This window comes from Convolutriloba macropyga, chromosome 9 (genome assembly GCF_964194025.1).
Source record: "Convolutriloba macropyga chromosome 9, txConMacr16.3, whole genome shotgun sequence".
NCBI lineage: Eukaryota > Metazoa > Xenacoelomorpha > Acoela > Convolutidae > Convolutriloba > Convolutriloba macropyga.
In genome coordinates, this window is record NC_134476.1 from 53,602,183 (window position 1) to 53,620,458 (window position 18,276).

At 32.5% G+C, this 18,276-nt stretch overlaps 1 protein-coding gene across 6 annotated transcripts in view; it reads left to right on the forward strand.

Annotated features, from left to right (window-relative positions):
• Window positions 1–18,276, forward strand: part of LOC142345855 (uncharacterized) — a 66,654-nt gene that overhangs the window by 22,904 nt on the left and 25,474 nt on the right. For 4 of the 6 annotated variants that reach the window (XM_075398275.1, XM_075398273.1, XM_075398271.1 and 1 more), the window contains 2 exons: window positions 12,582–14,118; window positions 17,830–18,136. In XM_075398275.1, the coding sequence (XP_075254390.1) occupies window positions 13,949–14,118; window positions 17,830–18,136 (477 nt within the window). In that variant the 5' untranslated portion in view covers window positions 12,582–13,948. The other 2 variants (XM_075398274.1, XM_075398272.1) reach the window with 2 other exon arrangements.

Genomic DNA, 18,276 nt, shown 5'->3' on the forward strand with positions numbered 1-18,276 from the left:
ATATATATATATATATATATATATATATATATATATATATATATATATATATATATATATATATATAAATATATATATTTATATATATATATATATATATATATATATATATATACAAACATTATATTTATATATATATATATATGTTTGTATATATATATATATATATATATATATATATATATATATAAAAATTAAAACATTGCGCCTTAATTGCCCTAAATAGTTCTTCTTCGACGGATTTAAGATAAGATATTTTGGACAAATTTGAAATCGTTTTTTTCCTTGATTATTTTGATAAGTGCCTGAATTCGGTGATTAGTGCAAAAGCACAGCAGTACAATGATTTTGCCTATTGTTCCTCCACCTGTACATCCACAATAGGATTGTTTTTCGATTTTATTGAATGTGCTAATTTTTTCTGATGTCTCTTTTCGACATTGCCATTACATTATCTCAAAAAGCGCCCATTTTTTAAATCTTTGTTGTGTAAGATATATTCTATTATAAATAGTTTTTTTTTCAATATTTTTCGTTTGTAGTTTGTTTTTTGACATAACAAATTGCTTTTGAGCATAAGTTTTTAGGGCCTCATATAATAAGGGAAATTTTTTTGCGTTTTTTTTCTCTTGTTCAACCGATGAATGGCCATCACATACAGATGTGAATTTTTTTATTTGTAAAAAATATATAGAAATACATCTCATCAGAGTTTCTTTTTATGAAATTCGTTTCCACAAGAAAAAATTGGTTTCTTGGAATGCTAGTTTCTCTCTTAAAAGTTTTTCAAAAATATCTAGTTTTACCTATTTTGTTAGTTACTCGTCAAATTCAAACGAAAATTTACACACAGAAAGACGTTCACCTGTTTGTTTTGTATCTGTAAAAATTCCAACATTACGCAAATTTAAATGCGAACATCCAAAATGTCGTATAAAACTGTAAGCTAGACTTAGGTAAGTTTATGCATGATTTAATACATTTATTGTAACAAGCACGTTATACGTTTTTCGTTCTGTGTCATCCGGAAGCACATCTGCAAAAACTTAAGCATATAAACTTCTTTTGGATCCACATAAATTTTTGTACATAAATCAGGTAAAAACCGAGAGAGAAAAAATTCAGAAGAAGTGAAAATCTTTTCCCAATTTATTTTTCATCGAAATTGGTCTGTTTTCTGCTTCACTATTAGTGTTTTAATTTACTTCAATAAAATGTACATCTTTTTTTTAAAAATAAGGACTAATCATTTTTACAGAATTGTTTACATATGACGAGAAGCGTTGCAGAGAGTATCACTGTGAGTTTTTCTCGGTATTTTTCAAAAAGTTTTGACAATGGTCAGTTGTAATCGTTTTCATCATTAATTTAATGTTCGACAGTTCATGGCATTTTTTTGGCTTTTGGGATTGTGATTTTTCACAGGTCGTTTTTTCAATAAATAAATTTGATCGATAAAAACCGGAAAAATTTCTTAAAATAGAAACGTTAGCAAAATTAAAGATTTGAAAATTAAAAGAAAATTCACTCTAAGAATTTAAGTGGGGGGGGGCAGAAATATTCACTCTTAGCCACTAGAAAAAATCTCAAAATGTAGGTCGAAAGTCTAAAGAAAAACTATATCGATTACTTTTATTTGTGGAACACTGGAAGCTGTGTAAAAACACTTTGCTTGTGTTACTTTGATATCTCTTTTGTAAACGCCGAATAGACCAAGTTTGGAGTAATTAAGAACTGATATTGCCATCATTTTTTGGTGTTTGATTTTTTTAAAAAAAATTAAGACTTCATTTTCTAAGCATACTTCAAGAAATTTTCTTTTGTTGTGAGGGATCAATTATCAGAACATGTGAATTTCTAGACAGTCTTATGAGGTATTTTGGAGTGTTGTTTCTTTCAAAAACTCAAACCTATTATTAGAACTAGTATATGCTCAGATGAGTTCGTACACGAAACAAGAAACACTAAGGGTGGACAATATTTTAGTGGTTTCCAATTGTTTCTTTGAAATAGTGTGTAATAGTGCATGATTTGTAATGTAACAACTGGTTTACTTTGTTTAACAAATTTTTGTAAAAAAATAAATTCACATCTGAAAAAAAACTGTGTCCGACATCATAGTATATGATACAAAAAGCGAAAAACTTATGGTTTTAAAATGATCCATTATGAGAAATAATTGTAAAAATTGTCCACTGCTTTGTCCAAAAGGGTGTTTTTCCTGGGGTAGAAAGTAGACAGCATGATATCCTCAATTGTCTGCTAAGGGAGGGAGGTGACAAACACATTGTCAATATGGGCAACGAGAGATTTCACGCCTCTCTAAATCAAGTTCACCCACAATTGATTTTTACCTCAATTAAGTTCTCCCCATAATCGATATTGGAACAGAACGCCTCCTACAAATCCTCTCAAAACTTCTCTTTTTCTCTCTCTTTGTAAACAAATTCGCTACCTAGATTGAGACAAGTTAGTATATAGGAGGGTGGGAAAAGATTTTAAGGACACTGGGGGGGGGGGGGATAAAAGTATAGGGTTTGGATTGACTATGCATGCGTGAAGCGTCTTCTCCAAAACAAGTTGTACAGCGTTTTATTTTTGCGCAGTTCATTGGGTTATCATGGGAGGTTGGATTGAAGGAAAGGGTGCAACAAAATGGGTGGCGGGGGGGGGGGGGGGGGTGGATTGTTGGTGTGAGGCGGTGTTCTGATATAATCTGGGCTTGGCAAAGTTGTTGTACGCTAATACTTAAATGTGTTTCTTTTCTTTACCAGTACAACTAAGTGTTGCACAATAGCAGTAATGGTGGTAGAAGGGTACCCTGCTTTTAGTTTACTCTGGATTTGAGCCGGAGCTTGAAAGCAAATCCGGGTGAAGCAAGTCAAATAGAGAAAAAGAGAGATTAGGTAGTACAAAGGGGACTATCAGATTTACACAGAAGAGAAGACTTGTAATCCTTCACTTCTAGTAGTAAATTTACCCAATTTTTCCTTCTCTCTCTCTCTCTCTCTCTATTCTCAATTTCGTTTTTCTCTATACCATTATTGCGTACTTCACTTTTTTTCTGCTCTGTTTTGTGATTCTGTTTTAATGCTAAATTTGCTGTTACTCTATGCTGAATTGCGCTTTGAAATTTTGTCTACCATTTTTCTCTACAAATTTTACTCGTGTATTTTTTATTTTTCATTTTTCCTCCAATTTCATATCACCCCTTGTGTTCACACACCACCCAATGGGGGCAAAATTAAAAGCGGGTTTTCCTTTTATCCGTTTTTTGGGTCCACATTTAAGCCTAAAAATAGAGTGAAAATATATATACACATGTACACATAGACACAGAGCAACAGTCGGTGACGGTGGTGCGTAAAAGTGTGACTAAATATATAGAAAGAATAGCCGCCGTAGAATCATACGACACAACAGTTATACCTCAAAAACCTTTCTCAAATATTGGTCCACTCTCGCAGGCAGGGCGCGCATCTCAAGTACAAGGCTATATTTGGCCGGGTTAAATTTTCCCAAAATGTTGCGGTGGTAATTTTAGACTAAAACCCTATCTATATATTGCTGGTCGATGGGTGGTAAAGGGGACAGTATCCAACATACTACTGTAATCTCAGCTAAACTACCACTACCCATTTTTTCAGCTACATTCTGTTTAACCCACCATGTTATATTGTTGTGTTGCATTACGTGCGTCGATTATATCGAAATATTCATTGAAAATTGGTAGAATTTGAGAGTGGACGCTGCTTTTACTCTATAGTGGGCTAAATTTAACTTACCTGCATCTTGGGTTCATTTTTTCACGTTACATTTTAATCTACAAAAGCAAAAGGTAAGATTTGTGCTTGTAAAAAATATTGTCTTCTTTATTGTTATCTATTTATTGCCTCAGTTGTTATCAAATATAACGCAATTCTAGATTAACTACGTATACAACGCTGATTTGAGCCTAGCTTCACGTTAAAATTGCTTCATGCTAGACTCTACAACAGCAATTTTGTGGTGAGATTTTTCCCTTTTTATCTAAACTTTTTCGAAAGCCCTATTTACTATTTTCTCGAACACAAAGAAATAAAAACAGAGAAAAATCATCTCCTCTGCTCAAACGTTCAGATAATATAAAACATTTCAATTTACTGAGTTTTCTTAAATTCAGAATGTTTAAAACATATTTTATGCATTAGTTTTCAAATCTTGAAACCCATAAAAGTATACAAGCCGCAATTTGAAACAAAAACTTAAAAATATTAATCAGTAAAACAACCATTAAGATTAAACATTTTGATTCATTGATTGGAAGTGAATTTTAATCTGAGGTAAAATAATCTTCTGAAACTTCATGAAAACATAATCTTCCCAAAACTCTGCTTACATGATTTTTAAAATGTGATAAATTGCATGTTTTCATGCATACCATTACGCAGAAATTCCTGAAAATAATGGACCTAATGAAATCTTAACTTTTTTGGATCTTTGTCTAATTGTAAAGGAAAAGTAGTAATAAAGAGTGAAGAGCTGATAAGTTTTCTTTTTCAGGAAGAAATATGCTTTCTTTGCACCATCCAAAACTTCTCGTTAAAATTGCTTCCTGCTAGACTCTAAAACAGCAATTTTATGGTGAGATTTCTTTTTTAAATATTTTACGAGAGCCATAATAACTATTTTTTGTTTGCAACACGAAAAACAGCGAGAAATCATCTGTTCTGCTTAAAAGTACAGATGACTCACAAAGTATACCAATTGGGCCATTTATCATAATGTTTACGGACCTATTTTTATGCGTTATTATTTTTTTTTATCTCGCTACTCTATCTCGCTACTCTATCCCGCTAAAAGTTTACAAGCTCAAATGGAGACGAATATCTTGAAACATTTAATCAGTCAAACAAACTTTAAAATTAAATGTTTCCAGTAGAAGGTTGTAGGGAATTTTAATCAGAAGTAAAATTTACTCTGAACTTGTTTAGCCCTATCCTGAAATAATCCCCTGAATATTTTTGACAACATAATCTTCCAAAAAATCGAAGGTAATCGAGCTAATGAAATAATTTTCTGATCTGTATCTAATTGTAAGGAACAGTCGTTAAAACACTCACGTGCACATTTTGAAAGGCCGAAAGTCTGCAGTTCCAGAAGTCAAAATGCCAGAAGTTTCAACTTAACCAGAAGTTGAATTTCGTTGAATTTCGTCATTTTAAAACATGAGCGTTTCGTGTTTTAAGCATGGTTAAGTGACTCTGCAGAAGTCACTTCGAAATTCTGACTTATTATCTCGAACCGCTTCGCGGTTTTCGATAAACGCCAGAAGTTCTCAGTCACTTCAAGCAGAGTCACTTAACCACTACTTAAAACGAGCTGATGAGTTTTGACATTCAGTAAAAAATATGCTTCATATGCACTATCCAAAAATTAATTTGTTCCTACAGCTATTTGAAAATGACTTAAAAATTTAGCTCACAAATTTACCATAACAATTGTGAAATTTCGTAGATTCATTTTTTTTTATTTCTTCTTAACTATGAGAAATACTTTTTTGTTAATTTGAAGTCGGGCGAAATATCACAATATTTTAATCGTGTTCAGTCACGTTCAGATCAATTTTTTTGTTGTAAAACAAATTCAGTAAACAATTTTTCTGATTGCAATCGAAATGAAAACTGCAATTTCTAATTTTGAATTAAGTTTCTATTTAGAATAGATAGAGTTTACCTGAAAATTTGTCTACAGAGAGTTTCAAATCATTGAAGTTCGTCAGTGCTACGAGATGAACGGAAACATTTCCCACTTATTTTGTAATTTGTTGTAAAAAGAAGTCAGCATAAAACTTGACACCAGTTTCCAATATTTTTTTCATAGAATATGCATATGACTTTGCATTTTGGATTTTCGATGCTTTTCTTATAACTACTATCAAAAGCAAAAAAGATCACAGTATTTCTTGCAGTCATTGAAATTAAATTGCTGCACAGATTTTGAGACATTTAAAGATCTTTGAGAATAGGGACAACAAATTGTTTTCTTTAAAATCATCAAATGGAGTAAAAATAAAATAAATCGTCTTCCAGAACTTTTCATGCCAATTTCATAAAAAAAGAGATACACAGAATTGTCAGAATTGTTTGTGGATCTAGTTTTTATGTAAACATATGATTTTGTTTTCATTTTTTGGTAGTTAAATTTTGAAATCTTTTCTATCAATCAGCTGCTTCTGTATAGATTGAAATTACTAGATTTTATGCTTATAGCGGCAAAATTTTCTTCAATGTTACTCTGATTTTGAGAGGACTTTTAGATATTTCTTTGTTTATTTTATTTACAGTAGAAACTTCAATTTGGATAGAAATTGAAGTTAAAAAATCAGTTTATTTTGTTCTTAGCATGTTAAAATTTTTATCGCATATATAATGTTTGACTGAGGCAATACTCATTTTGTGTTTAAAAATGAAATTCAACCTGCACAAAATGTTCATCGCAGCTGTATCAGCTCATTGTTTATATCTCTAAATAGTTTTTTATTAAAAAATACTGTATTTCTGGATTAATTTCTTTAGTTGAGCCAACTTTTCATCACCAGTTTTTTTTCGATGTGTTAAACTTTTATTAGTATTTTTAATCTGTAAAGCAATATCGTCGCGCTGCTAATAAGACGTATGTAATCATTGTTTATGTGATGCAAAAATTTTATTTAGAAGCTTTATACGAAGTGAATTTGATTTCAGTGAGGAAATTTTTAAAATAAAAGTGCTATAGATCTGTAAATTGTAGAACGGTCTTTGCTGTTGCGTAAATGTACAGCTTCTTATGACCATATAAAAGAATATTAACGTAACTTTTTTTTATTTGTTCTGATGAGCTGTTAGGAAATCTTATGCAACAGCATCCTCAAAAATGCTATACGAAAAAATCTTTCAGTTAATTAGAGAACGCTAGAAAAAAAATTCAAAATTCGAGGATATTCTGGAAGCACCAATTGGGTTTCAGGGTTTTCTCGAGGCCCAGTATCAAGTTGCCCTGGTTTGTTTACAAGAGCAATATTACACAAATATCTTTATTGGAAGCACACCCCTAAGCAGACATAAACAAAAACAAATAAAGTTGACTATAGTTATAAACAACTATTATCGGTTCCTTCACAAAACAGCGCTTGATATGCGAGCTGTTCTTCAATTTTACACGTAGTCTTAGTTTCGGAAGAAATTAGAAGTGGATTCTGACGGTCAAGTTAGGTCTGTTGAGTTGAAATCATTCGAACATTAAAAAAAATTATACGTAATCAAAATAAATTGACTTGGTTTGTTGTTTTTCGAAAGATCTTTGTTCTTCATGCGTGAAAAATTTCTGTTGAACCAATTTAAAAACAATTAAATCAAAGTCCAAACTTTATTCGACTTTTATTCTTTTTTGCTTTTTTTTCGTTTTTTGTTTATTATTAAATGTCTGCGATTGCCGTAGGTCTTAAAATTTGAGTTAAAAAATAAGAACTTCTCTGTGGTGTCTAGGTACTTCAATATTTTTATGCATCAAAAATAAGCATAACGTTCACTTGAAACACTGCGTTATTTTTGTGACAAAGAAAGGTGATAACAAGCTCAGTTGCATGATTTTTTATATGATTGCGAGATTTTGTTGGGTTTAATTTGAGTTGCTGAATTACTCGCACAAAAAACTTTCGCGACCCACGAAACAATAAATCACACCGTCTCCCCCCCCCCCGTTTCACGTGAAGATAAAACTGAGCGGAGACATGATCACGCACAATCGAAAATCCATTTTGTTTGAATTGTCGTTCAATTAATTTTTTTGGACAGCTGAGTAGCAATATTTTCGTTATTCGTGGAATATCGATCGAATCAATGATCTTGAGTTCACCTAGCTAATATGTAATTTCTTTGATGCAAACCACAAACTCAACCATTTCTGTGGACAAAAAACTTGATTGTTAAAATTAATTTGCAGTAAGTTTATGATGTACTTTGAATTATATATACTTTAACGAAAAATTTAGACAAAAAGAACTCACAGTCATTTAAAGTAGATCTTAAACATATCTAAAAGTGAATAGATATCACTCGATAGCTTTAATTGAACAAGATTGACCAAACTTTACTATTTAATTACATAAGAGTTATTTTTTTGTTTTTGAGGTTTCAAATTTTTATTACTCCATATATATAAATATAGTTGTTTTTTTTCTGAATGGAATATATCTGACAGACTTTTTAAAGCGTTAATCAGAGTTTTATAAGGGATAAATACTAAAAAAATAAAATTTAGAGCTTCAACTTTTTTCCAGGAACGTGAATGACTTAAGTCAAATAGTTTGAACAATTTGTTAAAAGTAAAAAAATGTGGAAATTATTTTGAGTCTAATTTGAAAATATAGAACACTTTTTTATCAGTTCTTTGATTTTTTAAGTTTGATGTTTTTTTTTGATAATCTGGAATTGTTTTTACGTAATCATGAAAACATGATTGAATTAATCAAATCTGTTTGTCTGATATTGTTTCAATGACCGAATATATTTTTTTCCCGAAAATTACAATACTCACAATTTTTAGAAAACTCAGAAAATTATCTTTTGGTTTCATCCGTTTTCTCATTTCTTGTTTTTTTTTGGTTTTCAACTCTATTTGCGATGAAGTAATGAAAACACAACGCCACTTAAATTATTTTCAAGTGGATTTTGTTGGTTAAAATTACAGCCTGATTTTTGAGTAATGGCAAGGAATTTGACTGGATAAAAAGATTATGAACAACGAAAGCAGTCCTAACAGGGTTGCGAAACAAACAAAGAAGAACTTTAGAAAATGGTTGCATGCTTTTTTTGTTTGTAGGTTATCTAGGAACACAAGGGGTCGTTATTTAATAATTGTTATATACACAATGTATTTCGGTACAATGACTCCAAAGAATTCTTTTTTCAATAATCTTCCAAATAGTTTCGCATAATTGATGAGTAAAGGAATACCGAGAGAATGCAAAATCAAATAAAGATCTTCGAAGAATCTTTTTTGCATAAATCTTTCAAAATTTTGTTCTAATTGATTTTTAAAGACGAATGAAAATTCATCTTTTTTGTTTATAAAGTTACGCTGTAAACTAGCAACTCGTTCTCGCAAGAGAGACAACAATTCTCAGCACATGAAGTAGTGTTACCTCTGGAGATGTTGTTTTTAGTTTCAAAGGGCAACTGTCTAATGAATCGGGAAGCTTGAAAGTCAACGAAGTCAACAGTTTTTTTGAGGTTATCTGGGCGTCAGTTTTTCTGAAGAAGAAAATGAAGCACCATTTGCGATTGAAGTGAATTAGTTCTTAGTAAATTGCGTCAGTGTAACAAAATTCTCAGAAAACTGTGCTCAAGTACAAACCTAACTACTGCCAATACTGTCAAACTTTTCATTTTTTGAAAACTATCCTTACACTTGTTAGTATCGTATGGTATATTTGTTGTTCTCAGTTATGAAAAATTGTTCCGACCCCTCTTGAGGGGGGAGGAACTATATACTCAAATGGGTTTTTTTGTTCAGTCAATTTTCGACGATCGATATATTAATCGTAGAGAGTTGAGACTGGTATCGTTAGAAAGCTCGTCCACCGTAGAATAGGGAATTAAAAAGATTTTTTTAATTTCTGTTTTCTACAGGGAGTAATAGAGGTTTAAACTTCGGAGAAAAGTAGAGTGAATTCACGTTGTTTTCATTCACGTTTTCCAAAATTTTTGCCTAAATTTTCGTCCATTTTGCTAAAAATTGTTAAAATTTTTAAAAAAGTGTTGTTGAGTTTATTTTTAAAGACAAACAAGCATTGTTGATTATTCTGACTTAATTTTTCTGGTCAAAAACTCTGGATAAGTATTCAAAGTTCAGCTTTTTTCATCGAAAACAGCACAAAATAAGCTACTTTAGTCCACTTTGTTTCAATTTGCCAGCAGTACACTACACCCCCAAACAACACTGCTACAATCTTTTTAGACTCATAAGGGGGCTATTCCTACTTCAACTTCCTCTGAGAGTTCTCTGTAATTAAAAATTTGCCGTTTTTTGCTAACTTTATTCGTTGATTATCAAAAATGCAGAATTTATTTTTGAGTTTTCAACTAACAAATCATCTATATCTACAACATTCGAAATATCAGTTGTTTCTAAAAGGACAATAAGAATTAGCAGGGCTAGTTTTGGGCCAATCTTGGACTGTTACAATCCAAAAAGAATTCGGATTGTAATCAGTCGGTCTTTTTTTCGAAAAAAGACCTTTCTTTAATAATAAAGAACAGAACATATCAAATTAAAGCTCAGGAGTGATAGGTCCAATTGGCCTCCTAAGCTAATGTTTTTAGTTTTTCACTGGAGAGTATATAATCGTTTCAGCTTTTAAAATTAGTTGATTTTTAAATAAATAATGACTTAATGAAATCTTCCTCTATTTTTTTCCTAATTTGGTCAACTTGTAGCTTAGTGTCAGCAAAGAAAGAATGCTTTCTCCTTCTACTGTTTGTAAACTTAGTCTCGATTGCGGTTTCAAGCCTGAAGTTATCGTTTTTGGTTTCGATGCTACTAGATTTTAGATTTTTTTTGTTTATAGATTTTTTGCCAGTTTTTCACGTTTTCTAGTCACATTATCACATTATTGACAGTTCTCATATCACACTATTAGCGTTAAAATTAAAGCAAAATTGAACTTATCAAAATCCTGAAAGATATAGATTATCGTTTTAACGGCCTCGACACTTCTTTCTTGAAGAAATTAATTGAATTTTTTAATTTTGTCGCTTCGGTCGTATGAAATTTCATGTATAGTGATTGGTTTCACTGGCTTTTCATGGAAAAAAAGATGAGCCGATATTCTGATTTTAATAGATAGCTGATGGCTTTCATGACTTTGAAAACAATCGTTTTCCAAAACTAAAAAAAAACTTTTTAACTTCGCAATTTTGTTCTTTTTATTTTTCTGTTTGTTACCTAATCTCATTAATTATAGCTCAGATATGACATTTTGAGTTTCAATGGAAGTCATCAAAAGGGATTGATGTTCCAAAATCTGTTTTTTCAATGAATACGCTATGACCTTACTGACTTCGACACCGATTTTTCACAAAAAAAAGAAAATTATATTGATTTTTGCCATATTTGACGTTCTTTATGTAGATGCAAGACATATTTTGGATAATTGCAGAGCTAAAAGCTTCCTTTGGATGAATAAACGACCCTATTTAAAAATTTCATTTTGTAATTAATCCTTTTCATGACTTTGGATATAATTTTTTTTGGAAAAAAAAATCAAAATTATTACATTATTTTGCCCTTTTCTCTTTTTTGTCTACTTTTTTCCTAGTCTCACTTTTAAATGGCCACATACTACTTTATTGGTGTTTGAAGAAGGCGCAGTCGAATATATTTTGAGAGCCAAAATATGGCTTGACGGTATTGACAGCAATTTCTGGCAAGTTTTAATTGATTTTTTATTTGTTGTTTTTTATTATTCTTTTCAGCCGCACAAAAAAATGAATAAGGACAGGTCCTAATGCACTTCTGTAGAAGCAGTGGTAGTAGTAAGCCTTTGGTATATTTTACTTGATTTCTAATGGTTTCCATTACTTTGAAGTTAATTGTTTTAAAAAAATTTGCGAATATTTTAACATTACTGTTTTTGTTCTTTTTTGTCCAATTGTTACCAAAACCTTTTTTTTACTGGTCCATATCTTTTCTGGTGATTTATAAGTTATTTTGTTTAGTTTTTGGTTTATCTGACGGTCTGTTGACTTTTTTATTAAATTTTGTTTTTTAAAACGGACATAAAGTTTTTGATGTAATTAATGTTTGTTGTTGTTGTTGTTTTATTTTGCTATTCGTCTTGACTCGCTTTGTTAATATCGGCATATCACAGCAATCTAATGGTTCAATTCTTACTTCACTGAGTTATTTGGTTGTGAAGCTGTCTTATCGTTCATACACAATTTTTTTGAAAAATACTTGGGCTTTTTTGGGTTTTCTGGGATTCCCAAAAAATAATTTTTGGGTTTTTTTATCTGTTCCTCATTTGGTAGACAATTATGCCAAAATTGTGGATGGGTGGGGTCGGAACTTTATGTGCCATCGCACATTACCGAGCCGCCTTGTATTTGTCATATTTAAAGTTTGGTAAAGTTTGAAGGAGGAGTTCCTGCTAAATACCTGTAAACCTCTACAAGGCATCAGTTGACTAGGCTTTTTGAAGTCTATTGATGACTCTAATTGAACTGAGTGCCGTGTTTGTTTTGATTGAGTAACATATCCTTAGATTCTATAACAAATTACTTTTTATTGCAAAAATGCGTGGAAATTTGTGGGCTCCAAAGTGGGCACTTTTTTCGTTTCCCCAAACTTACAGCTTGATCTGAATAAATTGATTATTAGCGTCAAAATCATAGAATTTTGTTGAAAAAAAGCATTTATGGTTTCAATATTAAATTCTTTTCCTCCGTTTAATCTACATTGATACAAGTTCAAAATACAGCTAGGGAACATTGAATGTGTTTTCTGTAGTATATGTTTGTTTCATTTCAAGCTCTAAACTAAGTTCAAACTTTCTGTTTCAGAGAGCTCATTGGATAAATGCCTTCCTGTGTCATGTCAGATCCAGTTTCAAATCCCTCAAATCCGCCCAGCTTCAAATGTCCAATATCAAATTCAGCGTGATGGGAAAAGTTTCAAAACCGCAGTCCATGCATATATCTGTTACATTCTATTTCAGTAGAATTCTGATTTACTAACTTTTGAATCAACGTTTGCTCTTTATTTCTTACAAGCAGGAATTGGTTTTGAGCAACTTTCAGAGAAACGTTCAAAACGCTCATAACTTTCCCTCAACACTAAGTTAATAATTGTGTTCAGTTATTACAAATTATAACTTGAGAAGCTTTCTTAAACTTGCGGTTTAAAATCAATCTGATATTTGAAATGACCAGATGTTTACTTGAAACAGCGCCTTTGATCTTTGTGAAAACAAACCGGTTTGATAGGATATCTGTTAATCTTTGCTTGAATTTGTTCAAAGTTTGAAAAAGTTATAACAAGCAGAATAAATTCTTGCTCGTAATTTCCGCCCACGCGAACTGAATTTATTGAAAAATTCATTTCTGAGGTCGTAATTAAATGTTGTGCCTAAATTTAGGTTCTGATGGCTAGACAATCAGCCTTTTCATCAACCATTTTTAAGATGAAAATTTGTTTAAAAACTCCCACACACGCATTTAAAGCATAGCTTCCTTCTATTGCAGACTATTTCATCACTAAAATCAATAAATTTCAACTGATATTTAATTCGCCTCTAATTATTTCTCCGCTCCTTTTTTGTGCATTTATTTTTTTAATTTTGCTGCGTTAAGTCCATTTATTTTGTTTACCACTGGAAGCATTAATAATATTTGTTCACAATGTTTTTGTATACAATTTAAGCCTCTCTTCCAGGAAATTGTGAAATTGTTATTTTGTCTATCTTTGTCGACGGTTCGTCAATTGACATGTACAAAATATATTTTATTAGGTCTGCCGTGAAAGTATTTAGAACTGGCACGGCCTCGAAATAAGAACAATGTATGTGTAATTAAGTTATCCGTGTTTCTCAGAGCATCTATAATTATTTGGGAAAAATTACCAATTTTTCCCGGCATTTTTCTCTGTTTGACTATATATAGCAATACGGCAGCTACGCTACGATTTGCGTTGATTTAACGTTGTTTACCCGAATTTCAGTTTACGCCATCATTCATTAAAGATTAGTTTGGCAATTAGTTACTAATTAAAAACCCTCTACTTATTTGAAAGGTAATCATTGACGGCGGCATCTTTGCTTTTCTCGTACCAGGCGCCCACACAGTTCAAAAAACTTAACTTATAAATTAGCGCCATTTTGACATTCAAATTCGTCAATTCCATTCCTTTTCCTTAAAATATCTTGATCGTTATGGCATCGCGTCGTTTGAGTCGTAACATTGAAAAGAGGATAGTGCTCAACTTCAAGTTGGACCCGAGGAAGTATAGACAGAAGGTGCCTACAGAGAAAGACGTGGACCATGCCAGACGCATTGTGGAAGATCTCAACGTCTGTGTCGCCACTCTCAGACACCTTGTCAGGTCTGCACCTGTTGATGCCCAGTATTAACTTCTCCATTGATTTGTGTGAAGTGCCCTATTTTTGTTGATTCTGAATCACTTAGTAAAGTCATAAGGTTTTGAAATGAAAACAAAACGGGAATGAGTTTTAACTTTTGATATCATGTAAAGAAACCAAACAAGTAGACCAAATAATTGAAACTTGAAATAATTGGAACAAAAGAGACATGATAGGCGAGATAAAAGAAGAAAGGATAGGCAACGTCGTGATCAGTACCTATAGATTAATAATAGAAAGAAAATTGATTTAACAATTGTACAGTTTTCACTTGGCAGGCTGAGGTCCTCTAGGCCGGAGTGATCTCGGATAATAGTGCGTTAATGTGAAGGATTTACAGTCTTTCAAAGGTTTATTTCATTTCGTCATATTATTTGGATAACACGACTGTACAGCGATACATCAGGGCAAACGTATTCGGCAAAAAATTCTTCCAGAATTACATGGTCTGGAAAGGTTTAAGGTTGCACGATAGTCCACACAATGACCTCACGAATGTCCGACCAGAGGTCGCATAATCGTCGCACGAAGGTCGGAACCAAAGGGAGTTTCTTCGGCGTGATGAAAGACGACGAAAGACGACGATAAATTTCCTTATTTATTTATAACCACTAAATTTATATAAAATCAGAAAAGATATACAGCTTACAGCCATAAGTTAACTATACTTCGCAGACTTTTGTGGTCAAATTAGGCGCAGTTGCTATAAAAATTGATGGGATAGATTTCAAACCAGCACCTTTGACTTGAAAGCCTACTGTTCTAATCACTGGTCTCACAATCTGGAACTTGGGCATCTCTTATAACCCTTTCTCCCGTTCTGTCCATTTCTCTAAGACGTTTTGTCTATAACGTTTTTGTCAATGAGGATGCTCAAATAGATCACAAGATTAATATTCTCAGTTAGCGTCAAGCGGTATTAATTCACCCGAGTATTTAAAAAGGTTTTGTTGCTCTATCAGCTTTTCTAATGTCATCAAATGAAATATCTGTCAGAGACATCATAATACACCAAGATACTGTGAACACCCGGACTTAATAAGTCTCAGAGCATTTCAGCGCTGAACCAGCACATTTCAAGTGTTAAAACTTCATTCAGTGCTGAAACATTGCATCTTCAGTATATTTTAAGCTTCTTTACGTAAATTTCTTCTTCATTATGATTATATTGAGGTCATGGAGTTAGCCCAGGCTAAACTTATCCCGTACAGTCTGAAAATTACTCACACCCTATAATTAAGTCTGAGCAGAGTAATGTCATACTTTTGTAGCTTAGAACTGGTCATTACTATAGTAGTATACACACTATTTATATATAAGCTAGTTTGTAGGTAATTACCACAAAGACCATTGAGCATAGTGGTTACGACTTACTGTGCAAATTAAATGTTAGAAGTACTCACGCGGAAGTTCGAATCCCATATAAAGCAAACCTTGTTGTCGGGAGTTAAGTTGAGCATATTATTTTTCATGCAGTAAATTTTACTCAAATATCAAGTCTGACCCGTGTAAATTGGGACATGAACAGAGTACTGGCCATCCTAAAAAGCAGAATGGCTCTAAACTGATTCAGTGTTGATTTACTCTGCCACCAACCTCCGGGTAAGGTTAAACTCAGAAGCTCATCGGAAGTGCATAGCAAAATTATAGGTCTTATGTTTTAAAATTGATAAATAAATAGAGGCACAACATTATATTTGCTTTCAACATCCTAGCACAAATCTTTACCTTCAAAATAGTTATTCATTGTCTAAAATCTGGCAATTAGCAAAAATTCTAAGCCTGAAATTCTCCGCTTGATCCCTATAAGATTACGATGAACAATACAAAAACAACAAAGTGCTCTCTAAAACAAGATCAATTTCTATTACATATTTCCCATATTTTATCCTCAAAATCAGCAGAAAAAAATAAAAATTTTTAACCTAGAGAAACTCATAGAATGACGCAAAGTTTTTGTTAAAAGAAGCTTTTTACTGACAAATACGACTAATACGACTAATTATTTATATATTGTTTACGAAATGGTCAAAAAATACTTTAAAATGTTGTTTTTGTTTGTCCTACACGCGTCAAATGTTGTAAATAGATGCTTATAGATGAAACAGTTACCTTATGGGCACCAAAAAACTCTTTTTTCTAACAGAACAGGAACAGCACGAAAGTTGCTTTAAGATAAGATTACAATGGCTCTCAAAATAAGTTTGGAGTCATTTTATAAACATATACGTATTTTTTGGATGCCAAATAGAACTTGAATCAATTATAACACCCACTTTGAAAGAAATTGCTGTGGCTGTTGTTCAATTTCCTTCGAACGTTAATCTTTTTATGTTTCATTATTCCTCTCAGTTTTCCCTTCAGCTCTTTTTGAAGTAGTGATATATAGAAGACACCAATTGAGCTCTAATAGAAACATGAATGCACAAGTTGAAAGCGCAGACATTTAAGCAAGAGTGGTTTCAAACGATTTTTTGTGTATTGATATATCAGCAGCTACAAACTGAAAATCGGTGAACTGAGAGATAGTGAACTATAAAAAATTTTCTGTCCACGCGATGCTATAAAATTATGAAGAGATTTTTAAAAGATGTGGAAAAAAATTAAGCAGAGAGTGGTGAATGTTTCAATTGATTTCAAAAAGTTCAACTTACTCCCTGGAGGATTCAGAATTTAGTTTAAAAAGTTTAAACCTTTCGAGGAAAAATTTTATTGAAAATTTGTCATGGACTGCTAAATGTTTCTTCGGGAATTATCAACTGTAATACAAAATTTTACACCTTGATCTTGCTAATAGCAGATAGTTTTCTTAGATCGAATAAGTAGAATGCAACTCATTGAGCCCATGTTTTTTTCTTGAATTGGCTAATGATTGTCAATAAAACACAAGCAAAGGACAAACACTCAATAGATGTTTTGAATTGCATTGATTATGCAGAAAATCAGCAATTTAACTTCATATTTTGTCTTTTTTATACCTTTTTGTGATTTGAAATACGTAAAATTATTCTAAACGTCTAATTTTTAACTCTTTTGTTTTTTATAGTCCAACTAAGAACCTGATGTTATCAGAGAATTCGAGAATTCTATGAGCCCAACTGTTTTTTTCTGGTACTTTTTTGTTTTTTGGTATCCCTCCAAAGTTCCCGAATGCCTTGCCTCATCCTTGTAGAAATTAAACATTTCTCTTCGCCAAAATTTTGTTGGCGTGTAGTTTACTATCATTCTTTTCATGTTAGGTTTAAACTGTTTCTGAATTTTGCTAATGGTGCCTGTAGGATAGAGCAATAATTTTTAATTTCGGTTTTTGAACTTATTTTGTCCCTCATTAAAAAAATATCACTGGTAACTAGATTTGCATGCTAATGTCGATTCAGATGATGGTTTTTCTAATTCATATGTTTTGTTCTTGTTTCTACTGCCTTGTTGTAGTGCAGCTAGTTTTTGGGGGTGAAATTCTGCAATGTCCTTTCATATTTTTGGTCTGCCTCCAGATTTTGTAGAATTGCAGAAATCAAGTTTTTTCCGTGGTCAGAGCTCATTTACGTTTGCGTCCTCAACCCGGGAGCGTATGTATGAGGACATCATGGATCATGGATCCATGATGTCGGGAGCGTATGGGAGTTTGAGGACATCATGGATCATCTAAAACTAATGATGTCTGTTCATAACAGGTGTGTCGGAAGTGGGGGACCTCACCCCCCCATGTCATCAACCACAACCACAACCCCCGCCACGTTGAGCACCTCACAAAACAACCATAATAACTCCGTCTCAACATCAACAGGGGTGGCCACAACCACAGGGACAGGAGGAGGGGGCCTCTCATCCACTGCATCCGGGGGTGCCAGTCATGGCTGGGCTGCGTTGGGTGGGAGTGACAGCCATGTATTGAGGGAGGACATAGCCACTGTGGCTCAGAGGGCCATAACTATGGCTCACACCTGCAGTGACCTTATCTCACCCCATATCCGAAATGAGGTCAGTGACACAAATCATGGCCGCACGTATATAAAGATATAAACGTGAAAAGTGATTTTAGATACAGTTACGTTAAAAAATACGAAAGCCTGAAAGGGAAATCATAGAAAACAGGCTTTTATGAGGAAGTAGAAAAATTG